The sequence below is a fragment of the Diadema antillarum genome, unplaced genomic scaffold (genome assembly GCF_040938485.1).
Source record: "Diadema antillarum isolate AM-2024a unplaced genomic scaffold, OU_Dant_1.0 scf00000037, whole genome shotgun sequence".
Lineage (NCBI taxonomy): Eukaryota > Metazoa > Echinodermata > Echinoidea > Diadematoida > Diadematidae > Diadema > Diadema antillarum.
In genome coordinates, this window is record NW_027270926.1 from 3,062,831 (window position 1) to 3,086,614 (window position 23,784).

At 37.6% G+C, this 23,784-nt stretch overlaps 1 protein-coding gene across 1 annotated transcript in view; it reads right to left on the reverse strand.

Annotated features, from left to right (window-relative positions):
• LOC139708877 (kielin/chordin-like protein) overlaps positions 1–9,896 on the reverse strand; it is a 51,415-nt gene extending 41,519 nt beyond the window's left edge. Inside the window, exons 1-3 of the mRNA XM_071620843.1 lie at positions 9,564–9,896; positions 7,378–7,450; positions 2,087–2,167 (exon numbers count right to left, since the gene is read on the reverse strand). Coding sequence (XP_071476944.1) covers positions 2,087–2,167; positions 7,378–7,450; positions 9,564–9,881 — 472 coding nt within the window. The 5' untranslated portion in view covers positions 9,882–9,896. The remainder of the gene's footprint in view (positions 1–2,086; positions 2,168–7,377; positions 7,451–9,563) is intronic.
• Positions 9,897–23,784: the final 13,888 nt, after the last annotated feature.

Genomic DNA, 23,784 nt, shown 5'->3' on the forward strand with positions numbered 1-23,784 from the left:
AGATCAACAGCAATCAATAAGCTTTCAGCTGTTGCTATGGTAGTTGCTGCTAGTAAGATGTGACTTACAATAACAGTGAATGGCTCAATGACAAGATTAGGTGAGTCACTAATGTGTGGCACAAAGAGATCTCTGTCTGCCGAAGGATCCCCCCTATTGAAAGCTGTCTGGTGATCTCGAAGCAAGGGACTCTAACCACCCTCATGGTGTTTCTGAGTTTAATTTTGAGTGTTCCTGTCACACCCGGCATCTATAACAGACTTTGAAAAAAAGGGGGGGGGGGGGGAAGCTGATTGGATTACTTCCTTCATCGTGTCAAAGGTGTGATTATGAGCATGTCTGAGCAGAGCCAAGTTGCCCCTACCAATGTATTGTTAGTGATGTTAACAGGGAAAAATTCACTTGAGAATCGAACAGAAAATGCATCATTTTTACATTGAAGGTGCAGATGTGATATATGATGTAAAATAAACCTCTGTGAGTAAACCATGCACATCTCTACCACATTTTACCTCCATGCAGAGACAAAAAATACAAAAATATCATGAGTTTTCGTTCACTTTCTTTTTAAATGCTTGTCTGATTTGCTAGTTGCATTTGGCCATGTTTATCTAGATAATATCATGAAAGTTATGAGACATATTCATAATACCATGAGAGACAATTTGAAGAATTGCATCTCTTATTCAAAGTGAACTATGCCAAAGATATGTTTTTATACAATTGGTTAAAAAAACACAGTTGTCTTTTGTCATTTGTCGGATAAAAGGTCAGCCACAAAAAAAAAATCTGAAAGAGATCACTAGGATGAAATCCCGTTTATGAGGCTGTTAAAAGTAACTATGAGGCTGCTACCTTGGCAGAAAAAGAGAAGAACAACTTGTTGTTCTGGCGAGACCACAAACTTTGATTATAAAGTGCTCCTATACAAGTTCCAGTTACTATTGCTCCCCCCCCCCCCCATCCTCCCAATCTCTCTCCCTCTGTTACATCTGTGCCAACATTACCCTAAAGGCATATCTTACTTCTGCCACAAATATTTGCTCAACAGGTCAGTTAAACAGGTCTGTAAATTTGCTGAGGATCTTTTTTTTTTCCTCATGTATACTGTATGGCACCCTCTAAGGTTTAACAAAATCTAGGTTAGTTCAAACTCTTTTCTGCGCATCCCATCCCCCACCCCCCATTTTTTGGCAAAGACAGCGATCTGTGTAAATAAATGTTTGCCAGCACTGCCAGACTGAGAAACCATCAGTGATTCTCAGAAAGTCAGTGAAGCCAGTAACGTCTGGACATCTCTACAAAATGACTTTTGTGAATTTAAGCCTTGCATTATGACCACACTTTTGATGGGTTTTCATATTTTGTGGGTGATAGGAAATAAGTGACCACTTAAATATTCAGACGGCTATCAGGAAATGTGTGTTTACAATTTATTAGACTCTTTACAGAAATTTTGACATGAACATTTCTCCCTGTGCAACTTCCACAAATTCCTCATTTCTATAAAAACAAATACCAGAGACTGCATAGAGATCCCCTCTCAGAGTTATTGCATAATGCAATTTCATGTTCTAAAGTTTCATATATGCATTTATCTTGACAAAGCAGCACTAACTCCTCCTTCTATTATTATTAATGGTATCTTTATTCAACAAATCATTGATCACAGCCAGAGGCTGAATTACAAATGATTTTACAAAAATGAAAAATATACATACACAGTATTACATAAATATAAAGATGTAAAATTACAAAATCAAAATAACACGCAGGCTCATACAAAACAAGAACAATTCAAAAAAAAAAAAAAAGAAAACCCTCAGGCACTGCATATATAAGGAAATAATGGACGTTTGAATTGACTAGTACTTTCCATGTATATGATATCTTCCAGGATCCCTGTAATTATGCTACAATATGTTGTTATGCCTATGAAACCTTGATATGAAAAGCAATTCACTGAAGCATTTTTGTGTCATGAAAACACACAATTACACAAATCTGTTGCTGGCGAACCAGAAAATTGCTTCCACCAAACTCTTTCACATGAGTGCTCTAAATTGATGTGGTATACGGGTCTTACCTTCAATGGTGTTGGCTTCCCTGTGAAGCTCAGAAATCTCTGGGGCACCATCCACTGCTAGTGGTCCACTCCTCGCTGCTGCTGCATCTATGTCAAAAAGACAAAGCGGGAAAACACAACAAATTGACACCAGAAATTGACAAGTACTGACAGAAGTGCCTGATATCAATTTACAGAACCAATAGGCTGGTTTGATTAATTATACATTAATTTAATCAGATTAATGAACCCCTCCCATCCCTCTGCCCCCAACCTTGTTACAAACCATTTTAATTAAACTGTCATTGAATGCAGAATTCAAATGTACAGAATCAACTTTGCATAAATTAGTTGTGGCTATGTCAGGCATTTGTTGTTGTTGTTTTTTTGTCAACTGTCCTGGTTTTTATTGGAAAGGAACAGTTTTTTAAAAACAAGGTCTGCAACTCACAAAAAGGACATTGTATACAAAGACTCAGTGAAATAGGGAAAGATTGATATTGCTATAAAAGTGTTAAACTACAACTCACATGTCAAAGCCTGGATTTGTCAGAAGAGAGCACCACTCATGAATGGCAAAAAAAAATCCATGAAGTCAGGAGGTCAGAATCTTTTTCAAGCCCACTCTGATTCCATGGCACACATCTTCTAAAATGGCAAATCCACTTATTGTCTCCTTTTTCACATTCTAAACATTTCCTTCAAACTCTTTGCTCTGATCATTCCGGCTTGAATGATTCTAGCTGGGAGATCATGTGGAAAAACTTCCAAACAGTTTATTTTTCTAATCTGTGGGCACCACTGCACTTGTCACGATCCTTCAAACTGGTGATCCATGCATGATTTGCATTCAACCACACAAAACATTCAAAATGTTCAGTATTCTTTTCCTTCTATTAAGCTTCTGCACTCACATGTATTAGGGAGTCACATCTGGATGTCAGATACATCATTCAACTGATGACAGAACAGTAATCCTTGACTTTAAAGGACATCTTGTGTTATGAGTCCCAAGTCTGATTCGCAGGGCTGCACACTAATCCATTTCTTCTACTGATCCGACCTGTCCGTCTGACCAGTAGGTACCCAGTTTTTCCACATTTTTAATGGTAAATTCCTGAAAAAAGTTACTGGTCCAACAGTGATTTTTACTGGTCAGGGACCGTTGGACCTGTGCCAGTGTGCAGCATTGCTGATTGAAAGCCTTTATAATGCAAAGAGCTCTTTGGTAAACCTCAATAAAACAAATTATCATTTCAAGAACATGCTGTTTGTGTGTCAGTTAAGCATATGTGTCATGTTGTACACAGCTTAGCAAATTCAAAATCTTAATCTTAATGAAAAAGCAGGTATACAGAACTTTTTGATACCAAATGAAAAAGGAACATGATAGATACTATACAAACATATCCTATGCCATTTGGCTTTCGGAAGACAAAAACTGACTGACAGAACCGGTCTTAGCAAAACTATGGATTTAGGATATCAAATCTATGTTATTCATACCACATTTTACTGCTAAATACACCTTAAACTGTCAAAAGTGTTTGAGTAAATATTGGCATTCACTGCATTGATTTTAGATGAGCTAATCGGTACTTTAACTTGGAGGCTTGCTGCCATTAGCACCTGTTGTACCATTAAAAAAAAGAAAAAAAATGCTGAACGGCAAGTTGTTTGAATCTGATTGTATAGGCCTACTTTAAACTAGATTGCAAACCTACGACTGTACTGCCAAACTTGGATCTGAGAAACTTCTTAGACATTAAAAAAGCCTACTATTTGAATAGTGGTCCTCTTCAATCAAAGAGCAGGTAATTAAACTTTCCCCTCTTCTGTTGTTAACTCTCTGTGTACCATGGAAACCCCCTGTGTGCTCCATTATTCTGAGACTGAAATGCATGAGCGCTTTCGGAAAACATTCTGTTTTCAAAGTCGTAAAGCTTTTTTTAGATGTGTTCATAAAAGCTAAAGATGCAGTACAGCAAAGTCATGGAGAATATTACAAGCTCGGCTGTGATGTGAGCTTTATGACAAAGCTATGGCAATGCTTTTGTACTTTGGCATGTTGCGCTTTTATCGACTGGTTTGTGCATTTGAGCAAAATATGCGAAGTTGGCAAACAGTTATATGAGGCGGGCGTGTGAATGTGGCGAGCAAAGAGTTAAACTTATGGTTCAAAGATATGAGCTGAAAAATGTAAGCTAACTGCTTGACAGCATCATGTCATCATCACTAGTTAAAAAGAGAGCTTGGAAAACACTACTTTCTGTAACTTCTGTAACCACCATCTACCCTACATCTGAATTACCAACCCCCCAAATCAACCTTGAACTCTTTCAAAGGACTGCCTCAGGGGTGTAAGAAGTGTGGCTCTTACTAAAGGGTCAGTGTTGATAGAATACCACACAAGACATTTACTACAAGCATGACAGAAACTGAGTGCAGAGCGGCAGTATTCAAACTGGCAAAAGATGGCTCTTTCTCTCTTTCATCCCAGTCCTTGCAACCTCCACCACTCGTAGAAGGAGCAAGGGGATTCTCTTGTGGACCTTCGGTGGAGAACAGAGGGGTTTCTGTCCTATACACCAGCCATTCCCCTTCTCACTCGCCCTCCCCCATCCCCATCCCCCCCCCCCCTCAAAAAAGAAAAAAGAAAAAAAGGTGAAACATATCTGATTGTGATACTTGCAACCACATCTGGGAATAGACTTTCTCTACTCCATTTCTTCCAAGATATGCCTCTTTTCTCTCTTATGTTACGATATGGCAAACCCCCCGCTCATACAATAATGGAGCCCTCTGTTTTGATCTTGGCTGTTCACCCCTAAGGGTTGGAAGCCCATTGCCAATGTACTCCCCCACAGCCATGCAAAAAACACTTCATCATGCCTGCCTCATTTCTCCTGCCTTGTTGCAATGATTTCTGTCATCTATTTCTGAATGAATATTTGAAATTCATCAAATAAGTGACATTTCCCCCCTCTTTTGCACAGCATGATGGGATGAATGACCTAAAGGTTTGTCATTATTATTTTGGATTTTTTTTTTTTCTGATTAAGTACAGAACATGAGGTTTGAAGCAGCTTTTACACATGAGCAATGACAATGTGATGAAGAGACAAAACTTCTGCCATTAGACATAAAGAAAACTTTGGGCACACGATTTCTGTGGCACATATTCAGCATCATGGTTAAGTAGACAAGACTTCAGATTTCATAACAATGGAAACAGGAGGAACCCTGGTTAAATGTGACCTTTCATTTATCGTAATCATTACTATATCTCCACAGGATCACAAGGCTCAATTTCCAGCAGATTAAGTACTGATCATCATTTTAGCTGGCATGTTATTATCCAGCCACAAACTGACAGTACAAAAGAGCCTTTACAAATAGATGTAATCATTAACACATTAGAATTTTATGCGTATTTCTTTTTTACTCACATGTTGTTCATAGCAAACAGAAAGCTTGACCCAGGCTTGCCTGACATAGCAACAAGTAATGTATGCAGGGTGGATTCCAAGTATTGAAGTTTATTCATCAGGAACAGGTTCATGGAATTCAAAATCCCGGTATGAAACAGGTTAAAGGGAAACTTCAAACTGTGGTCTTCATACAGAGACTGCTTACCTAGGCTATATCTCTAGAGGAAAGAATTCCATTGCCATCTCTCTTTGGAATACCATCCCCTCACATCCCCTCTGATTAGAAGTGATATCTCACACATGCTACTTAGATACTGTATGTCAAGGGCTATCACCAATCAAATCGTGGTTTTGATTCCATTGTCTATTACCATTTGCTGATCACTGTACTTTAGCTCTACAACTAAAGTTAACAGGGTGCATGCAGACTGAACATACCTGTTACAGTCCCAACTTCACCACTGCCCTGGCATTGGATGTGATACAGAGGAACTTATGTATTCAAAAAGAAATGGAAGAGTTTGTTCTACATGCAGAGAATCTTCCATAATATCTAAGAAATGTTTGTTGTTCTTCAGACTCCTACATTGAAACTTATCGTCCCTGGGGTGACAAGGCCCCGTATTTCAATTGGCATAAAAACCCCTCCTAACTCAACTTGAACATGGGAAATACTGATTTAAATTCTAAGACAGAAAAATTAATAATGTAATCTAAAACAATGTTTCTACATTAACATGACATCAACATTGATTGCTATTCTATGAAAATGTTGGATTCTTTTTTTTGCTCACCAAAAAATTTGTGATTTCAAAGTCCTTGTCACTAGGGGGATAATATGATACTCTTTAGTCTTTAGATAGTCATCTTCATATCATACATGTACATACTGATTTAAAAGTACTTTTAGAGCCATGACACTTGCTACTGCTCTCTTCACATACTCTGAATAATTTGTTATGTAATCAAAATGATACCGGAGTACGATCATGTCTCTGTAAAGCTCTTCCTGTTTATACCATCAGTGCTGGCTTGTGGAGCATTTAGATAGTGCTCAGATAATCTATGATAGCTCAGACCTGCATAAATGAAGCACACACTGGGCAACTTAATAAACTGTGTGCCAAAAGGCAAAAAGTCACAGGTACTTCATTTTTTTTGTGGTTTGTGTATTCTTTCAATATTATGTTCAGTTTATTCTTAGTATTTCAAATATATGGTAAAATTAATAAAAAATATTTGAGTCTTTTTTTCTGTAAAATAATTTAATTTTGCTGCACAGTTGTTAAAGAATTTTTAAGTTGCAAACACATTTTAGAAGTTAAAAGCTGCTGTTTGTCTCTCATGAAATAGCAATGGAATTAATATTCATTTCCTCTAGAAAAGCTAATCTTAGCCAATCCTGACACACGTTTCCATATACATAATGAATTCATTTTCTTCGATATGCTCAAGATCTTGCTTGCGGTTTGCAGTTTATCACATCAAGGACATGTAATTTAGTTAAGACTGAGGCTAACAGGAGCTGACCTGTGAGTCACCTTTGCTTCTCAAGATGTTCAATTTTTTTTTTTTTTTTTTTTTTTTTTTTTTGAGGGGGGAGGTCACAGATTAATGGTAGCAGGTCCTTAGTGTGATCTGCTGGTCAGTCTCAAAAACAGCACAAATAAGTTAAAGTGATCCTACTTTGTAGCTTATTAGGATACAACTAAAAATGTCACTACCACAAGAGCTATTAATTGTGGAATTGAAATCAAACATATCACATCAAAACTTTCCAATCCCAACACATTTAGACATCTGTAGACCACGCTTTGATAGCCAGAACTACGCTACTCCTTTTAAACAATGCATTTATTTGCATTCCTGTGCTGGACTTACGGCCGTCTTCCGAGCATGTCCATGGCTTGTCGGTCAGTGCCAAAGGATAAAACACCATCTCCTGCAGCCAGCCCTGCAGAGAGCATAACCAGAATCAGATGGCTCAAATCACTGGTTGTCAGAGAAACAAAGATGGTTGCCATAAAAAAAAAGGAGGCAGGTTGCTGCCATATTTCATATCTCATTCCTAATAAAGACATAGTACACATAAACACACTATACACACACATCATCTGCACACACGTTGTGCAAATATAGCCTCATGGCATATTCTAAACAGCTATACAGAAAGGAAAAGAAAAGTTAGGTGCTTTCCAATAAAAATTGACCCACAATGCCAACCCTTTCTCCACATATGGGCACACAGATTGATGAACAAATACAATATCTGTACTAATGAGGAAAAGAAAGTAGGCCTACAAAACATGTACATGTACGGAGAAACCATTCATTGTAAAGTTATATTCTTTTGTATCTCCTGTGTCCATTTCCATGGTGTAAGGTGATTTGATGTATGCTGGACAAGTAGAGTCAGATATTATGAGATTCTTCAGATAATTCACAGAATTTTTGATGAAAATATTATTTTGTTGGAAGTCAGGGTCATGCTTCCTTTTTTCAAGAAGATGTGTATAATAATAATAATGATAATATATAACACTTATAGGCCCTAAAGCGCGCTTAATACTGACGTTTCATTTATACGGAAAAATATTAAATCAAAATACAGCATTATGTGTACAATTTGTACACAACAACAACAACAACAACAACAATAACAAAAATTAGGATTGAGTAAATGGATAAGTTTTAAGTAATGATTTTATCTACACTTTCAGTTTTTCGAATATTAAGAGGGAGTTTGTTCCAAAGAGATGGAGAAATGACAGAAAAAGAACTATAACCATAATGGGTACAGGTATAAGCATCATATCGTCGGTTGAGAATGATAAGGGCGTTAAGTGACCACAAAACCCACAGTGTTCGAGAAGACTTAAAGCCCTTCTCATTCTCAACAGACGATATCCTGGATACGACTCTAGAAGACTCGTACATACAGTGTAAGCTTCTCTTTAAAAAGAACAACAAAAACTAACATTTAAAGTTAAAATGTGACCTACAGCACTTTGGAGGTCTATCTTCTGGTGAAATGGCCTGTGGACACTCAAACAAATGACAAAGGCAGACCTAATCATTCCAAAATAAATGCATGTCTGATTTTCCTCAATTTTCTTCAACACAGAAATGACTCGGGTTAAACAGACTTCATAAAATGAACTGAAGAAAATTTTGCTGGGGAGCATGAATTTCCTGCACTGTTGTGCGTCTTTTTTTAGTCAATGCCAAACTGACAGAATAATAGGTATTATCCACTGGATAGTCCACAATTTCACAGGCCAATACTTCAGTAATTTGTAGATTCCAATGACATTTTCATTAGCCCCACAAACGAGGAACATTGTAAGCAAACCCCATCAAAGTCTCAGGGACTTCTAAAGAATAAGCCAAGGTAAGCCTTTACAACAGAGTGACTCATCAAAGGTGAATGGAAGCTTTGTGAATCATGGACCCCAGAATAGCAAACATTCTGACCTACAAAGTTCTGCTTCTCCAGTGACTACTGGCTGAGGTAATGAGTATGGTTTATGGAGTTAAAAAGCAGTTGCACATGGCCATTATTCAGGAATTAGAAAGAAACACATTTTAGAGTATGCTCAGAGTCATATAAGTCTTACAGAAAATTTTAACATGCACTTCTAAATGTTTCTCAAATCAAGTTTGGTTCGTTGTGGTCTGAGGATACATTTTCAGTTGGGTTCTGAGCAACTCCGATGCACATTTTGTCGCCTGCTCAGCAGAAGGGAGTAATCATGAAATTTCAGCCCCCCCCCCAAAAAAAAAAAAAAAAAAAATCAAATTTTTGTTTGTGATTCAATCTGACAGAGCTTTGAAAACTCTTGTGTGATTTTGTGAGCCTGTAAGTCTTAGGGCCCTTCTGCCGGGCAAGCAACAATTGATAATCTGAATGGTTTGACCATGCCAACACAATTGAGGTGGAGCATAGTTTGAACTTGAAATCACTTTCTGCATCATGCATGCACAAAACACCTGATTAGCAACATGTTTTATAGGCATGGTTCAAAAGTGCCATGATTTTTTTTATAGACAACTTGCAGACAACTCACATTAAATTTATTCCTTCCATCTGGTCCTTGTAAGATGTAAACCTCTGTGTCTTCCACACCATCGAAATCCACAACTCCCTCTAGGGTCAAAGCCACAGAGGACGTGCACTCTGTGTAGAAGATGAGCTGGTCGCCGTCGATGACGATGAGAAAGTGCGCAAATCGCTGGGTGTCGATCAGGGGTGTCGGCAGCACCGTCTGGTGGATGCGGTTGGAGTCACGCACTCGGTACTTGATGCGCAGCTCCCCAGTCCGCGTGCTGGAACTGAGCGCCAGGAGCGGGACTCCGCCCCTCGGAGGACTAATGGCGAACAGCATCCCGGCGCCATCGCCCGCCTGTCGGGCCAATATGTAGATGCTGAGTGCATGGCTGATGCGGAGCTGGCTGTGCAGGGGCGTGAGTTGGTGAGGGGGTAAGGTGATGAGGTCTGTCCGCGCACGCACCCGCCAGATGGAGGACCGGCCGGAGGGACCCTCTGCCAGGGTCACACCCTGGGTGTGGTTGCCACTCTTGAACACTTCGAGCAAGTCGATGCCTACCATGTGGGTATGAGCGAAAAGGAGTACACTTTTGGAGTGAACAATATCCCGAGATGGAAATCCCTCCGGCACATGTTCATACCACCTCGCAAATACTGCATATAAGTTTGAGATGAAAACATCTTGTTCCCATGCTCTCCTATATTTTCCTCTTTTTAGGAATTATGGTTATGACATCAAAAGAGCATTTGCTAAACTTTATTGAAGTCATTAAGATAACACAAAAAAAAAATGCAGAGATAATCAAATACCACAGATTCCTTTGGTGTGAATGTTTTCAATACTCTTTCAGTAATCTAAAGATGAAATGTCTAATTTCTTGAACTCTAATCTCTGTCTTCATAAACTTTTGCTCCCATCTGCTGTCTGTAATACTCAGAGCACCACGATACAGCATCTTCTACAAAAAAATATCAATCAACTTTGGTCACTAGTTGTTCCATCTTATGCTAGATATCAATTTACACTATGTTGAATAAAAGCAGAGATTATATGGATAGATATATAAAATATCTTAAAATTTGGCTACATTGAGCAGAAATCTGCCATGCACATACAACTGACAAATGCTAACTGGTTCCGTATTAAACAGGTGCATCATATGATGACACTTTTGCAACGTTTGCATTCACATACAACTCCTTTAGATCATTTTATTATAGGTTACGACGTAGTCGATATGAGTCAGATATTGGATGAAAAGGATCACACGAGGGTGGGCCATTTCTTGTGTTCTTCCACCAGCAGTTAACATTTTGGAACATTTTCTCATGGGATCACATTTTTATGGCAGATATCAAAATGTGCCTTCAACTGTAATGCCTACAGATGTATATCACTGGCAGAAGAGAATGTGTATTATATGTCCTTCAGTCACAGCGTTTGTGTACCTAGAACAGAATCAATTGATACATGTGCAACAGGTGGCATGCAACTAATGTTGTTACATCTCTTCCACCAGAAATCGGCTCTCTCCTTCTTCCTTCCGTTCCGCTTCCTGGAGGTTGAGCACATTGTCTCTACCTATAGTTTCCTTTAGATACAGATCGTATTTACACAAAAGTTCACTTGGATCTAAATGAGGCACTTGTACATTACAGCACACATCCTGCTTGGGAATTTTGTTTTCTTTTGAAGATTGGAATCTCACTATTACACCTGACACAGCTAGGTGACACCTGCAAATGTCCAAAAGGTGAAAAGGACACACCTTCCTTCAAGGCCCTGCAGCAGAGGTCAATGTGTTTCAATATGCAACATGTTAACCCATTGAGGACTCCCGAGTATATTCAGGCAAGTGTCTATGGGATATAGGCCTACATGCTGTAGCAAAATCAGTCCGTCAAGATCCTCATTAGGTTAACTTTCTCGTTGACTTTGGCTATCCGCTTCTACACAGTAGCTGCGGTAAGACTGGCAAGACTTTGCGAAGTTTTGCAAAGTTAGAGAACCTTTTTTGTAGAGTTCATGTTCTCTAAGTTTCGCAAGTGTGACCGCAAACTTTCTGAAAACATCTCACGAAACTTCCAACTCAAACTTGGAAAATTTCCCATACGTTACAATGTAAGTTACTCTGCAAATCTTCTCAAAAGTTTGTGCAGTCTGAACACTTGCAGCTTTTAAAAGCTTCTATTTAGATTATCAAGTGACCAGCCTGTTTGTGGGGCATCTACAATGCATGCTCACACATCGGGATGTACATATGTGTATTGTTTTATATCAATCAGTAGAGCTGTCCAACAGTGCGTGTTTTCTTCATTGCTCATGCAAACCAGTGACCGTAAATTCGAAAAGTTTTGCAAGAGTGACCTCAACTAGACCAATGCAATGTTAACATGTATTTTGAGATATTGAGGCTGAGAGGCATTTGATTGCAATAAGGACTGAAGTGATGCACTGTTGTCATTGATTTCATTAAAAAATTGATTTCATTAAAAAATGAAGGGCATCATACTCCTCTGTCATGAACTGTGTGTCTTTGAGCCATATTTGAACTCTTTTTTTTGTTGTTGGGGGGGGGGGGGGGTCACTGATTCCCAAGTCCAAAATGTCAGAGAGACAGGATATGAAATTAGAATGAAAGGACAGGGGAAGAGATCCAGTATTTTAGGATCAGCAGAAGAGATGATACATGCCAACCTATAAAACGCCTCTCTAAAATTACAGTGTACCCTTGTTTTCACTGGTTTTAAAGACCACTGCCAGGTATGCAGTAGGTTGAAATTGAATGTTTGCTTGTAATGTCCATTATGGCATTGTTGGGCATGAAGATAGACATTCAGAGGACACTGTGATGTCCTGACTCAGGACAATGCATCCATACCAAACTGAGAAATTTCTCTTTTATAAGTTGGAATCCACCTGACTTCACCTTAATATACAGCGCTCTGTGCAACATAACCACAAAAAAAGTTTTATGCTATTTTTTTTTTCCAGTTCATCATTTCTTCCAGTTCATGGATAAAAGGTTCATTTTAACAGATTTGATAATTGTGTAACGTCAACAACATCAAAATTAAAAAATATCTAAGATCTAGATAAAGCTTTTCACAAGCCATGGTTCGCATGCTTCATTCATTCTGCAAGAGGCAGAATTTTTTTTATACGAGTGGAGAAATACAGTAATTCTTCTCCATAGGGGAAGGGTGCTTGTCCGTCAAAACCTGTTAAATCATTTTCGGTTCAGGAAGTCCTCTATTGGGCAAAATTGGAGCCAACTGAGCAGCCAACTGAGCGGCCAACTGGGCGGCATTCTTTGCAAGAAATATAGGTAGGTCTACAGTTTAGGCAGCAGCTCTGTGAGTGCCACCTACTTATAACTGCCCCTTTAAAACCACCAGCCAATACTGACATCCTTGCACAAGCCTTCAATTAAAACAGTTCAGCACACTTGCTCTACTTCGAAAGGCTGTCCTAAAATCTTCATCCAAATATTGTACATAATAATAATGGACCTCTGAAACCCATCGTAACTGCAGTTACTCTTTTAAGTAATACAGTCTCCCGTTCCAGAGTAACATTATAAGTTACTCTCTCAGGCCTAACACACAAGCTGATTTTGGTGTATTTAATGTTTCATTTTTGTTATCTTCATTTTTGTTCTTCTGTTTCCACACAAATCTCAAGTTCACTGAGGTAATGATAGAATTTGAGGGGTTTTTTTTCTCTCTCTCCCTAAAATCACTGGTTTTCAGAGAGCACATTCATTTCATTGATGATCATTATGACATATCTTGTGTGCCAAAACAGGAATATGCAGTTGCCTTGCAAATTATCTGAGTGACCACTCAGTAAACCTGGAGGAAATTCTGGGATGGAAATGGTGATGACTTTCCTAAAATGGATAACACACAGATATAGTTCATAATAAAACCTGGAAAAGCTATTAAATCTGGAACAAGTTCTAAGCCAGTTACAAAATAAGTGTCGGGCCTACATCATATCATAATCCTGTTTGTATCCAATCTAGATGACAATTTCTACTAGACAGCACTCAAAGGGGAAACATTAGCCCATTAGTTTATAACATATTTATAAGTTTAAAATAAACATTAGTTTAGAGCATTAATTAGACTTAAACAACAAAAAATGCAAATTAGACATCAAGATGATGTCATACACTTTAAACTCTCCAACTGATTAGTATTATAGAGCCATTGCCATTTTTCTTCTCAGTAATAGAGCAAATTCAATTTCCTTTTCGCTACAGCCATGAATCATAAATCTTGAATCATCTGATGAGCACTATACATTGTAACAAGATTTCTGCTACCCATACCTGAAGATATTTTAAAAGAGAACACATTCATTTTGTATAACAACAGCTTTTATAACAAATGACCTCACTCGCAATTCTAGTTTCTCAGCTACTCTGGCTTTTATTAAATACTCCCTTTACAGAGGGAGTGAATGCTCAAAGAAAAGTAAAAAACTAAATGGGAGAAAAGGGCATGGGAGAGACTCGGAGAAAGATAGATGCTGAATCTTCTGACATTGAAAACACCTCATCCCTTGATTGAGGGGGAGTAACTCATTTAGACATGGGGGAAATTCTTCATATCCTGTACAGGTTTCAGACAATGTGTTTTATAGGGATTCCCTTCCCTGGCGCACACGCACACACACACGCACATGTCCGCCAGTCATCATTGAGCCAAAATATCCCAGAAAACGGCACGTTTTATCAGAATCATACCAGGAAATGGATGTATTTCTGGAAAAAATTAACCTGGAGGTCAAGGATTTGGTCATCCCACAGCCAAGCACCACTATTTGGTTCATTTGCACTTCACAAAGATATGACTAGATAAAATTGATGCACAAGAAATCTACTGTTCGGATTCATGGTATTTGCAAATAAGGTAAATGTACACATAACGATCATAAACTTAATGTCTTTTTCAAACATACTGGTAACAATCAATGTACAGAAAAGGTAACACAAATATAGTTTGTAATTCCCATACTGTTTTCTTTTTTTCCTCAGATACCTTATTCACTCATTTATCATTACCGGTAAATTCATTCATTTATCTTCTTGTCTGCCTGTCTGTCTGTTTATCCATCTCTATCTACCAGTATCTATTCATATCTAACTATCTTTCTATTTATTGGTCTATGCGATCTATTATATAAATTGATCATTCCTTCCGTGATAGATGCAATGCATTTTTGTACATAACTTTAACATTACTTTTGAGTGCAGGTAGTACAGTCCAATGGCAGAGGAGTGTCCCCCCCCCCCCCCCCCCCCCCCCCCCCCCCGCGGAGGGGGGGGGGGAGGAGGGGGATAAAATGATTTCCACATCTGTGGACCATCTGCTAATGCCATGGAATTGAGAAAGGAGGGAAATTCATGCATGGACCCTGATCCATATTTGGACTGCTATACTCCAGAGGGAAATAAGCTTCATGCAATCATTCATGAGGACAGGGAGTAAAAAGGTGAAGAGTTGATGATTTGAGGAGATCATCATGTGCTGTGCCACCAACTTTAAAGGGATGGTACAATATTGGTGGAGATGAAAATTGGGCTTTAACTTTTTTGCGAGATACCACGAAGACACTTACAATCATAGCACAGAGCATACCATTTTAAGAGGAATTCAAAGTTTATTTGATAGAAATCGGGTTTGGAATGACTGAAACATCCAAAAACAAAGTAAAACAAAGTGATCGTAATAGAGTGTGGGTCCCACACTTTATTAGAATCGCTCTTTTTTGGATATATATCTTAGCCATTTCAAAACCAATTTTTATCAAATAAACGTTGAAATCCTCATGGAATTAAATGCTCTTTCATATTTCATAAGAGGTTTCTCACTACATCTCACCAAAAAATGATAAAGACCTGAAGTTAAGTCTCAACCAAAACTATAGATCCCTTTAAAGCTGTGCTCTGATATGTACAATGTACATGTACCATAGATACACTGCATGTCCTTAAACTTTCCATCATTGACAGCAAAGAATCGTGACTATTCGGCAATCAAGGCATTTAAACAATGCTATTATCAACTTGCAAGCTGGACTATTCTTTTAACCCTTTGAGGACGAGTCCCGAGTACATTTGTATACTTGGGCAGGGGTTTATGGGAAATGTGTGTTGTAGCAAAATTAGCCCGTCCTCAACGTGTTAATGATGCAGTTTGTTTTGGTGCCATCTTTGAAATGCTGTCAAGGATGTGCTTGCTTAATATGAAATAATGTATCTTAGTTACGCTCCAGTGATGTTAATATGTAAAGCAAAATTATATAAATATCAGAAGTCGAAGACAATTTTTTACTTTAGATAACATGAGATACTCAATGTGTCTAAGTCCATAAATCCCAAATGGGAATGCTACAACGATTATGTGATAAATATCACAACAGTACAACAGTTCAAGAGAATATAAAAATTACTCTTTTATTATAAAGAGAATGCATTTCCCTTTCAAACTTTTCACTTTCAACATCAAGGGCAATAACATTTTTCCTGCCCCTGAAGAAGGCAAGTCAAGTGCTATTTCATTGTGCCAGAAAAATCAAAACATCGTGAATTATCCTCGCTAATGTACACTACTATGACATTAAAGGTACAATGTGACTGTTGATCGATGCATTGTTACAGTGTAGGGCCTACAGTGTAGGTGCATAAGTTTTACTCAACACTGAATCATGGCCGGAAGAGTAGATATCACATGCAGTCACATTTAGTTGACTGATTTTTTTTTTTTTTGGGGGGGGGGGGGCAATAAATGATAGATTTTTTAATATACTCAATGCCAAAGGAACCATGCAGAAAGTAGCTTCTTTTTTTTTCCAAAGCAAAGTGAAGGTTTTACATGAAGTTGCATCACATGGACATGTTAATATGTCACACGTGTGCAGGTATGTTTGGTAGACTGTACAACTTCCACCATGAGGGGGGAAAAAAACCCATGATGACTAATAGACAGTAAACACAACAAAACAAAGCCTTGGGACTCTCTCTGTGGTAATGGTGGCATCTGAAATCTTCAACAAACATTTAATTCTTTTTTTTTTTTAGTTTTGGTTTGCTTTTAGATTAGGACACCTACACTACCTCTCACAAAACTTGTCTAGAATCCAGACAACTTCCTAAACATCCTGTCAGTCAGACTTCCGTGGGGGGTTTTAAGTCCAGATCAGCGGGACTGCAACCCCATCCTACTCATCATGCACTTACAAATGAACCCTTAAAGGTAGATATCAGTTTAACATAAGCCATGGAGTACATCTGTATATACAGGCCTACTGTAAACCAGAAACATTTACTAACTGGAGCCGTCAGCCTTTTTCGTGGCGTGAAACTTTTGTGCATCACCACTGGCATTCCATGCACTGTGTGCATTTTACCTTCAGGAATCTTGGCTCCTTGCGAAATTAATGAAAGTTTCATGCACACACACACAAAACTTAGTGGGTTTTTTTCAGTATTCATGGGATGCTTGTTTGGCACATGGTATACACAGAGCTGATTACTGGCACTCTTTAGGTTACAAACATTATGTCAGATGAAAAGATTTAAAAAAAAGTATCTTGATAAACATGAAATATATACCTTAATATTAGGCTTATTATGTCAATGCTCACAGTACTAAATATTCCCATTTTGTTCTCACGCATGTACATTTCCTGCCAAAACACCCAAAACTTTCTGCCAATTCTGGAAATGTTAGTGGTACATCAAAAACTTGGGTTTTTCCCATTCTGCTTTTTTTTTTCAATGTACATCCACATCTTTTCTCTGCTGTTGTAATTCTCTTCAATACAAAATGCAACTTTAAGAGGAAAACGATTCAGAATTTGACTTTCATCAAGTCTGTAGAGAAAACAATGTCACATTCACGATTGATTTGCTTTTCACAGCAATCCATCTACAACTGTAGTTTAAACAACCATGCAGCAATGTGCACCCCTACTGTAGAAATATAAATAGAATTCAATTTTGATTTGTTTGTACAGTAAATAGCTCTGTGACAAATTCAGTGACAGTAGATATTGCATTTTTTTTTTTTTTTTTTTTTACAGTCCACTGAGGTAGGTATGATTCCAGAAGTACAATTCTTGTGATTCTTTACATCATTTGAGGTCACGATTTTGCTGAAATTGACACACAGGCTCTGGAATGGGCAGGGGGGGGGGGGGGGGGGGGGGAGGGGAGAGGGAGAGACACTAAATCCAAACAGTATCAAAAGCAAATTTGAGTTCAGGTCTACCCTCAACACTTCATGGGTCTTTCGATGAGAAGTTTACCCATTGGTTTGGACATTTTAGAATTATGCCATCTTGAGAAAATCTCTAGAAGAATATGAGCTTCCTCTTAAGATTCTAAAATGGTGGCAAAACTTTTACATTTGAAGTCTGTTCATTTTGAATGAGAAATAATCTCTGGTTTGTTTGTTGTTGTTTTTTTCTGCCCTCTTTCAGACGATGACAAGATTGAATGTTTATTTTCAGCAAAAAATGTGTACCCAGTGCAATGCCAGATAAAATTTAAAGTAGTTATGCATGTAAGGATTTAACTACATACGGTGTACATAATTCCTCTAATTGTCTAGTAAAGTAATTACTCATCAATCTTCCAGTTATTTGACCATAAAAATGCCATGATCATATGCAAAATGTTACAATAATGAATTTAGTAATATAAATGACACATTTAAAGGTAAAGAAAACTCAATAATTGAAGGAAAATGATGGCTTATTCATTGCCAGACAAGTTTTGTTTTTCTTTTTTTTTTTATCATGTGACACATACACGTACTACTCTGTACTGTTCAATCTGCGGTACATTTGAGGAACTCACAGTTTCATACTAGTAACATTGAAGACCAACAATGCCTAATGGTGGCATAAATGTCACAAGAAAAATACAGTTCAATACAATTTTGTTTTTAATCTAATGTATTACACCCCTGTTTGAAATAGTCGGACAACAACTACACAAGTGGAAAACCAACAAATCCATGAACAGAATTGAGTCATGAAGTATCATGGTCATAAGCATTTCCAGGATGTAAAGAGGTCATTTTTTTTTCTCCGTCACGTAATTACACTCTTGATATAACAAAGCATGATAGAGAGCTAAACATGCAACTATTTCAATCAAAAAAAATCACTGTCAGTAGGAGAATCTTATCTAACAATGATAGATTGTAGCACAATTTAACAATCTACTTCTGGTCAACTACAAAAACTCTGCCCAAGACAACCTCTACCTGTGAAAATTCTAAATATCCCATGAAGAGAACGGCTGATTCTTAAATACTTCCTTTTTTTTTTCTTTAGGCTGCTGGTATACAATTTGTATGCTTTGTCACAAAATAATGAGTCGCTACACATGATTTGGCATCATCCTCACCCAAAATCAATTCCTGAATTGTTATGACAAGGCCTCAACCTTCTCTAGAGCTGGATTTGTCTGCAGGGCATGGACAAAAAAAAAAGGCTTTCATTGTTCGGATTTGCAGTACAGATTCCCTCTCTCTCCCCCTCCCCAATTTCCAGGTTTTGTGTTTCATCTAATGATGTCAGAGAGTTCACAGCCACAAAAACTTTCTTTAGGAAAGAAAAGGTGCAAGGCTAATTTGTTTAGCAAGCCTTCACCCCAAGTTGAGTGATGTCAGAGAACTCTACTTCTTTCCTGAAAAAAAAAAAAAATGAGAAAAGAATATCATATATAAAAAGACTCATGTCCACTGTGACTATGATAACTAGTCTCCTCTCACAAACCCTTTTCTCAGCTGGTTTGCTTACAAGTAACAAGATCCAAGCCAGTGCCATATCTGGTATTATTATTTATTATTATTTATTATTATCTATTATTATTATTGTTATTATTGTCATCATTATCATTATTTATTCAGCCAAATGAAATTGACAATAACAGTTACATAACGTTGATTCACTGATCCATTGCACACTGAATTTGTGTTATGCAATGTGCAATTTGTGCTATACAACCCAATGTGTTTATGCATACAGTAAATGGGGATTACATCTCCATAGTAATTTAGTATGTAAACAAGTTGAATCAAGAAGATCTACTAGTATTCTACACCTAATTTGTGCAAGATCTGATGAAAAAAATCCTGTACACCATTTGTTTGCACACATGTGATGCTTACCAAGTTTAACTTAACCATTTTGCTCTATATCACTAGTTCTCGAGCTAATTTACCATCCACTGAAAATTAAAAACAAATTCAGTGTTGAGTGTTGCAAATTCACTGTTCAGGCATCACTTCTGTATTAAACACATATTCAATTGTCATCAGTGTCTAGACTCTAATTATTTAAACAAGGTCTACACAGAAACAACTTTTCTGTATGAATCAACACATATTTTTTGCGGACTTGCATTATACTTCAATTTGCTTCAATATAATAATTTTGCCTTGTGACTTCGACACTGCAAGTTCCAGAGAAATACATTTTAAAGATTGATATTAGTTTTAATCTCTCAAATCACATGCAAATGTGAACTTGTTTAATATGGAGTCATCTTTGTACTGTGTAGGCTATAAAAAGTATAAAGCTAAACGGCTGAGATCTTGCATAAATGTGACATACAGGTTGTAAACATTATAAAAGTCCATCTCATGATCTAGAAGCTACACTTGTACTTACCTGTGAAAGATTGTGATAAGAAAACCGAAATCTTATGCCAGAAGCATCTAAACTTGCACCAGCTTATTTTGGACTTGTCATTCAAGTCAAAAAGGGAAATGAAACGGGCAGTGATAGCTAGTGGTAGGATAGGAAGAATAGGGACATATTGGGGAGAATCATTCCATTTCACTAAAAAAAAAAAACTGTGAAAAGATGTGGTAAAACTTCTACAAATGTCCTGTGGTAACCACGATCACTCAATTTCAAAGGTGGTGATAGATACAATAACAACAACAAAGCAAAAATTGTATCAATCGTGATTTTAGATTGTCAAATACCTTCAAGTCCTACTGATGCGCTCCCAACACTGATTGACATGCAGCTGAGCGCGAGCACCAGGCCCCCAACGAAAACGCCCGCTGAGCCCAGGGGCCGACTCCCGCTACACGAAACCATGTCCCAGCAGTAACCCGATCAGCCGATAACTTGGGGAAAGTTTGAAGTGGCCACTAATTCCCAATAATATATCCTAAACGGTTTGGCTTGAGTTACATTCTTCCGCAGCAAATCTTCAAGAGCAACATCGTGATTCCTTCCGTTTAATGGCGACAGCAGGTTCAGCAGCTAGGAACGATTTCAGGTAGAGAACGGAGACCCTGTGTAACAGTGTTTAGTCAGCCGAACCAAGCCTTGCCAGCCTACTGGTGGTGACCTGAAACTTTTTCTTTGTGTACGTTCAATGCACCTCGCTCCAGCTTGCTCTACTTGCTATTAGAGCTTTCCCATCGTTTTACGAAAAAAGAGAGAACTCGGCGATTGACCGTACTCGCACTGAGATTACCCTGTGGCTTTAGCCACGCATCACCGCATGCCTTGTGAAAACAAATCGGCTACTGAGATTTTATCCCCCTTTTCTCTATTCTGTCTGTCTATCCTCTTCTTTTGGTTGTTCAATTTGGTAGTCTGTCGGTCTGCCTGACTACTAACGTTAGTAACCTGTATTTACATACTTTTCCCATATCTTTTCTTCTTTTTTTTTTCATATATGAAAAAACCATTAATTGAAGGAGCCTGCAGGGGTGGAATGTGGAATGAGGTGCCATGATAGAAACTTTTTAAATGATGACGAAAGATTATATAAAGAACCGCTGTCATCTCATTTCCTCACTATTCATAAAAGTTATCAAACTAGTTCTCAAAGCTGGTGGTACACGAATAACCATGAAAATGTTGTAGTATGCTGTAATTATTATCGTTGTATTTTATATATTTGTATGTCTACATAGGGGAGACCTATCTCTTTGTAGAATTAATTTTATGCACACATCACATACTATATACAATATCATAATATATGTATCACTCATCATCATTGGAATATCTTTTATATATATGAAAGATATTCCAATGATGATGAATGATACAGTTACGATTAATGCTATCCCATATTTTCTTGTCATTTTCTTCTTCTTCTTTAAAAGCAGGTTTAATCGCAAATATCTCAAATTGGCAAGAATCAAGTTTACTTGTTTTGCCATCAAACTCTTCTTCTATCCAAACATTCGTCTTTGTACAAAAAAAAAAATTATACAAAGGAGATTTTTGATTGGTCACTCCAATCTTTGGTCATTGGTCATGTGACTCAGTTTATGAATGATGGATAAGATAAAAAAAATCCTTCATTTTATAGGTAGTGATGCATATAAAATATCAATGACACAATATATGCTTTATCATCAGTTAACACCTTATAAAAAATCCCAATGGAAGCCCATTTTCGTTGCTCATTTTTCCACTTATAAAGATAAGAAGAATACATAGGCTCTTGGGAATAACCATGAAATTGGACCTATTTGGCAATGGGATATAATTCGTCCTATGACCTCTGTAAAAATAATTTCAAGTGCGAATGAAAAAAGTTATAGATTTCACTTTTGATTACGTTTTCTTAGACGATATTCGACCTCTGAGGAATATTATTGATGTTTGCAGTATGCGCCATGAATTTTTATCCTATTAAGAGACCCCTACTCTTCTTTTCAGACGTACGTTTTATAGTTCTGTACTTTCCGCTGTGACGATCACCATGCCCATTATTCTCATCATTATCACCATTGTGACTATCATCGTCATTACCCCTGTCATCACTGTCTTCAAAGTCATTTTCACAATCACCATAATCACTATAATTAAATCGACATCGTCATTTATTTTCATCATTATTACGATGTTAAATCATCATCACCATCATCTTCATTACCATTATCATCATCATCATCGCCATCATCATCATCATCATTACCATCATCATCACCATCATCGTCATCATCATCGTCATCATCGTCATCATCGTCATCATCGTCATCATCATCATCATCATCATCATTCACTATCATCATCATCTTCCTTATTTCTGCGTGTGTTTTTTCCACCAATATTAATTTTTTTCCTAATTTACACACTCAAAGTGTACTTGATATAGACTATAGAGGGCAGTCGATCTGAGTGAACATAGAACTTGAAAGACGCGCTGCGTCTCTTGGAGAAGCGACCAGACAACGTTACCAGTTGATGTGTTTCATTATAACGCCATCTCTTGTCAGAAAGTATATACTGTTACCGTTTGCCGCAACTTCATGCTGGCGACAATGTTGCAGGCAAATGGAAAACTCGACAGCCTAAACAATGTCAAATAAGTTCATTAATCCCTTCAGGATAACGACCATATGCAGATGAAAGCGAACGTAGTCGAAGGTACATACTAGTATAGGGAATGAGGATTCCAATGGCGTGTGGTGATTCTGTTCCTGTCTACCATCACATTGTCATCAGCAGCATCATCAGCCTTATCATCGTCATCATCATCGTCATCATTGCTGTTCTCGTTTTCTCTATTTTTTTTTAATTGGAAACGCATATATTTACTTCTAATCTTCAAATATAAAGAGAGTCCCATTTGTTATCTGTTGATTTTTCATTTCTCTTTTTTTTTTGGGGGGGGGGGGTTGTTCATGTATTTTGTTTCCTGATAGTGTTACGGTTCTCTATAATTCTTGGACAGGTTGGCTATTTCAAGGGGGAAAAATGTTTATGATAACTCCTCTCTCTCATTTCACACACAAAGAAAGGATATCAAGTAAGAAGCGTTGGGAAATGCAGTAAAACAGGCATGTTATATGCAGCATCAGCAATGCATTGAGACCATGAATTGCAATTTCTCCACACTAAGCGCTCGAGATATATTGGTAACGTGTATTGTGAGATGAGGATTGGGCTTTCAACTTTTTACAAGATACCAAGAAACCACTTGTGAAAATACTAATTGTACATAGCATACCATTCTAAGAGAAATTCAAAGTTTGTTTGATGAAAAACGGTTATGGAGTGACTGAGACATCCAAAAACAAAGTAAAACACAGCGATTGTAATAAAAGGTTTACTAAAGATCGCTCTGTTTTGGATATCGCAGCCATTTCAAAAGCAATTTTTATCAAATAAACGTTGAATTCCTCTTAAAATTACATGCTCTTTCACATTTCATAAAAGGTTCCTCATTATCTCA